This window comes from Ambystoma mexicanum, chromosome 1q, assembly GCF_040938575.1.
Source record: "Ambystoma mexicanum isolate Mex_15411 chromosome 1q, UKY_AmexF1_1, whole genome shotgun sequence".
NCBI classification, from domain to species: Eukaryota; Metazoa; Chordata; class Amphibia; order Caudata; family Ambystomatidae; genus Ambystoma; species Ambystoma mexicanum.
This window is the reverse complement of record NC_090922.1, coordinates 232,846,732-232,852,333: the sequence shown is the minus strand read 5'-3', so window position 1 is coordinate 232,852,333 and position 5,602 is coordinate 232,846,732. Positions and strand designations below refer to the sequence as shown.

Here is a 5,602-nt window from a genome sequence, read left to right as displayed (position 1 = left end):
GTGAGTATTCTGTTCAGAGGGTTTGGGTTCTGATCCAGTCCTTGGCAGAAGTTCTTACTCAGCTTCGCTAGATGTTCGTCCAACATCTGGTCTGGTGGGGGGTACCAGTGCTTTTATAAGGGTGGCCGTAGCCCCCCTTCACCTCCCCTGGCAGCGCCACTGCCTGTAAGACAGCAGACACGAACAGCGTTGTTGTTCTGATGCCACTACATATGAGCTACAATACATTTTGACAACCTTGTTGCTCCCATTTCAGGGCACAGATTTAGCAATAAATACAAAAAAATGCAGTCACAGTCAATATACATTTGCCTGAACAATGACAGGACATCTGTGTCACTGTGTCTCCCCCCGAATCTCGTGTATAACAAAATTAAATATATTTCACATGTGTTTCTAGTGCAAACATATTGCTCAGTGCACTGCGTATTTCACACTCACGGCACATGTTATGTACAATCTCTCTACTCTGCCGGTAAGAATCTTACATGTCAGAAGTGAACACACTTTATTACAGTAAGATGTACTGCGGTCTTAGCTTGAGGCGTTCACCTAGTTGTCAAATCTCAGATGAAGAGTCTCCCTTCTAAAACTGGACTCTGGGATTAAAAAGAACACACAGGCTCCAGGAGAGATAATTTTAACAATGCTTGGTTAGTATCTTTCTCAAAAAATGGGCACATGATCTGTTTTACTAAGTGTCTCGAAGAGAAATGAATTCATGGCTTATTATTTGCCCTTATATACCCTTTGGTTATCAACCATACTTACCTTTTATTTCAAACTTCGTAAAGTGCTTTCTACATACAAATCCCTGGTTGTTATTTTGTATTCATTTTTTCATATACACTCTTTGCACATAAAATAGGGTGTACGTTATTTTTCTGTTTGCGAAAAATATATTTAAATGCAAGTTTGTCCAGTGGAAGGCTGCTTTCAGTCTTTTCCTTGGCCGAAACGTTGTTGACACTATTACTTAAAGTTCCTGTAGGCCGTTGCGTGCACGAATCTGCAAGGATTACTAGCAACACCAGATTCCAGAAGCCACGGCTGGCATGTACAACTCCATGGGACACACACAAACAAAATCACATTATTAGCTACATCACTAGCTATACATCACCAACTGTTGGGCTTGTACTAGTTCAAACACGCTCATGCATTCTGTAGTGTTGCAAATGTGTACATTTGTTTAGTTCTTTGAAATGATGGATGGATACAATGGGCATGAAGGCTGCTGTGAGGTACATTGACTTCCATTCTGGTTGCAATGCAGCATGATTCGAAGACACTCCAGCTAAACGTTGTTCCATGCTCCGGCTTTTTCCTTTAGTGTGATCTTTTGTAAATCATGGCATGTTTTGTATTTTATTTGGAAGTGTGGATTTGTACACAAATGTGAGCCCTCAGCCTATCTGAATGTTTGAAAATGCTTCCATATAGGGCCCGGTGAGACCGCTGTTAAAAATACTTCTTTAAAGTTTTAATGACAATACTCTTTAGACATTTACACATTTCCTTTTTATCCTACTAAGGCCCATAACATTGGTCATTAAATACATTCTATATGTTTCTTTCCAAGAAAAGAATTCCCTTGAGACTCAGAGTGTGCCTGTGCTGTTCTACAGAAAAACATTATTCTAAACTCTTCAGCAGTGCTCAGTGCGTTCTGCGGCTGCTGCTGGCGTGCAACCCACAAGTCCGGAGAACTATCCAGCTGATCAGAGGTGTGACCGGTGCTTCCACTCTCAAAACAGTTGACCTTGTGTCTGTGAAGATCAATTTCCCTGTCTTCGAGATGAGGCAACCCACAGACACTGCCCGCCACCAGAACTACTAGAAGGATTAGATCTTTTGAGTAACTGACCCTTTGGTAGACATTTCCCTGGTAGGTTTGGATCTTTGAGTAGGCTGGAGAGGCTGCCTGGGTGCAGACTTAACATCAGTCGGAGCGTTTAACAAAGATGTTACTATCAGTCAGGGTCGTCATTTATGGGTCACCATGGGTCTCACCTGCGACCCCTGAGGTCTCCCTTGCTACCCCTAGGGTCTCCCTTGCTACCCCTAAACAATTTGTTTTTTAACGTTTTCTTTTCTTTTTTTTATCGCATTGAGGCCCCTGGTCTGTGCCAGCAACATGTGGCTCTATGTTTTCGGAGTGGCTGGTTTTCTGATGGCTATAGCCATTAAGATAGCTCAGTGGGCTGCAATGTGCGTGTGATCTGCAGGTTGCAAGTTCGACTCCCGGCAAGGTCAACTCAGTCTTTCATCCTGCTGAGGTTGATAAATGAGTACCAACACGGGTCTGGTAATATTGTATGTATATTTGTTCTATATGACACGCTTTAGCGTAAGTGCCATATAATAACACATCATTATAGTTTGACCCTGGACATCTGCTTGCATTTACAGTAATTTGGTAATATGAGCCTATACACACTGATATTAATGATACATAGAGTGATCCACTCTTGTGTAAATGTATATCACTTTACAGTGATATTGTAACAATATTTTTTTCGTAGTGTACCTAGAAACAATGCTATGTGATGGCACTTCCTGTTTGGTCAAAGGGTGAAAGGTCGTGTTCCATCGCTTCTTTGGGGTGGGATCACATGACACCACTTCCTGTGATGTCATTGGAGGTCAAGGGTCGTACTTCCGCCAAACCTGGCATTTTGGTGAAATGACGTCCCTGCTATTAGCAACTCTCACTTACCCATGTCTTACCCCTGTAGAAGGCTTTTCAATGCACAAAGGACTTACTATGAGTTACTCTGGCTTACTCTTGACTTCAGGTCAGGAGAAAGCCAGAGCTAAGTACATAGTACATAGTAAGTTCTTTGCGAAACTAATAGCCCTCTCTAGGTAAAACTCAACACTACTCAACACTACTCGCAGTAACTGCTTTGCGTTTCCCCTATTGAACTGTATGGAATTGTCATGGGGATCACTGCAGTGGGCAGCATTATCGGCCCAGATGCGCTGCAGCTGCGCTTGCATTCAGAGAACTAAGCAGAATGCTTCATGGCTCTGGACCAATCAGCTGTAAGCTGTAGGGTTTGACATACCCTAGATGTGTTTGGCTGCTGGGCACTGTGTAATACATGTCCAGCTGTATTCTGCACATGCTGTCAGGAACTCTCTATAGTCATTTGGCATATGGTGTTTGTAACCATTGAGATATCCATGGCGTGCCTACTGTCAGGACCATGCTGGCGTGTGGACTCAGCTTTTTTTGTGTGGACTTTGATCACATTGGTGCAGACCAAGACCATGCATCTCTTTTCTTCTTGTTGACTACAGGGATCATATTAATCAGCATAAGTCATCCAGATACCCAGAAACGCATATCTCAGATGGAGATATGCCTACCTGGTGGTGGATATCTATTGATAATTGTGAGTGAGCACAAGTTCCACCTAAAGTTCTCTCCAATACTTGACAGACATTTGCTACTGACAGCCACCAGTCTACGCTACTGGGATTACACTGGAAGTACTATTTTCACCCAGCACAGCCCAGCGCGATTATGTGGCCTCTTGCAGCAGGGACCACCTGTCTCCTTCCCTGGGTTAGATGACACCAGACAGATGGGTGCACATGCATAGGTTAACTGTCAGACCAGTCAAGGGATCTCCACTGAAGTACAATTTATATACATTTTCTCATGCATACTTTTAGTGGCTATCCTGAAAGCCTGAGAGGGCTGTACTGTCTGATTGGTCGATGAGCCCAGAGTCCCTTGATTTCCACCACTCGTCACGTGGGCGTAGGGCAGGTGGAGCTGTATCTCAGTGCATTGCAGGCATAAACTCTATACTGCATGTCAGAATACAATATCAGATCCCTTTCTGCATTGCTGAAGCAAACTTCAATTTAGCATTCTTCAATGGCTATCTATACAATGCAGCACCTGATTTTCCTACTTGAAAAGGAGCAATGCAACGCAATGCACCGGGGACATGGGGCTTGATATGGGCACAAGCGAGCGATGGCTATGCAAACTCAGGAAATGGTGGGATTACAATGGTGCATCTCAGACATTACTTTCTATGCATGTGATGCTCTTGTGCCTGCTGCCTGGCCTGCGTGACACCTGAACACACCATTCTTGCTTCTCCAGGAAACTGGTCTTTTGGGTTGGCTAACGAAATATGAATCATCAGAAATTGGAGACAGTTTCATGTTCATCCGACTAAAATAATGAAGTCATTCTGTTCATAACACATTTCTGATGCCTTGCCAGCACTGGCAACCTTAACGAAAGTGAGCGTTCACCATCCTGGCTCACTTTCCTGTGAGAGGTGAGAGGTCAGCTGGAACCCCCATCCATTGTGGGAGGAAAGCTGCCTCATAACGGAAGAGTTTGAGGAACGGCGAATCAGGTAGCGTGAAATCTTTGAGGTAGATAGTCATTCCGCCAGCGAGGTACCCGGCCCAGTAGCCAAAAGTGCCGATGGTCATGATCGTGTGATTACAGTGGGCGAGCAGGGCAAAATCTTTTCCTGGAGATGACTCAATGCCATCCCCAGAAAAGTAGACATCTCCTTTGGAGTTGTCAATGTTATCTTTGCACCACTGCATCCCATTGCTGGCCACCACGAAGACAGGCTCCTGGTAAGTTTCTCGAAAATAAGCCATCGCCTTGTCCAGATAGCCCTTATCAGCGATCACCCCTTTCCAAGTATTAGGCATAACATGGACATAGTCCCCCCTACGCACATGCACCCCGACGTAGGTCACGTTTTTCCGAAACCCCTTCAGCTTTTCTAGGTAAGCGTTGACCTCCTCCTTGATGTAGTCGTGGAAGGTGAACTCCTTGAGGATCTCATCGCGGATGTGATGATAGAAGGTCCACGAGCAGGGATAGCCAGTGAGTTTCACATTCTTCCCTTCAATGTGTTTGTACTCCTCAGACATCCAGTCATGGAGCCAGTAATTGTTCCACTGGATCTCAATTAATTCACTCATTTCAATGACAGGAAGAGAAATCTTAAAAATGGGACTCAGAACATTGTACATCTCTGGAGCAATGTAAGCCCGATGCCCGTTGAGCTTGGCCAAGGCATACAAAGTTGCATACTCTCCCATCTGGTTACCCAGACGCCCATCGGGTTTAATGGTCCATATTCCCCCCTCCATTTTGCATGTGGCGTTGCACTGTTGAATTTGTGAGTGCGTGGGTAAAGCCAATGTGTTCTTCAGTATGGCCTTGCCTAACATTTGAAATGTGAAACGTGACTGGAGTCTATACATGAAGGACATGGTTCCTGTCAAGAAGATTGTCAGCAAGAGGAAACCAAACTTGCGCTTCCGGTACCATTTCTCCATTCTTTCTTGGCTTCCAGTGTGCTTGTCAGAGACTCCTGCAAGAGGGTGAAAAAGCAAAAGAAAACATTACTGAAAGAAGAACGCTCACTACTGCAACCAGGCACTTCCTACCCCTGTGCTTGTGCACCCAGTTATACCCTCTAAGTGAATTGCGTCTATTCTGCTAGATCTTTGAGAAGGGTAAACTATAGGCTGGTACTTTCCCCATAAGAGGCTGGTACTTTCCCCATAAGAGCCCTAATATAGAGGTTCCTTAATAAAAGATAAT

At 44.4% G+C, this 5,602-nt stretch overlaps 1 protein-coding gene across 1 annotated transcript; it reads right to left on the bottom strand.

The window, feature by feature from the left end:
* Positions 1-616: 616 nt before the first annotated feature.
* On the bottom strand, positions 617-5,353 carry LOC138526931 (galactoside alpha-(1,2)-fucosyltransferase 2-like). The gene has a single exon (XM_069637786.1). The coding sequence runs from the start codon at positions 5,332-5,334 to the stop codon at positions 4,291-4,293; it is 1,044 nt and encodes a 347-aa protein (XP_069493887.1). The 5' UTR covers positions 5,335-5,353; the 3' UTR covers positions 617-4,290.
* Between the last annotated feature and the right edge of the window lie 249 nt (positions 5,354-5,602).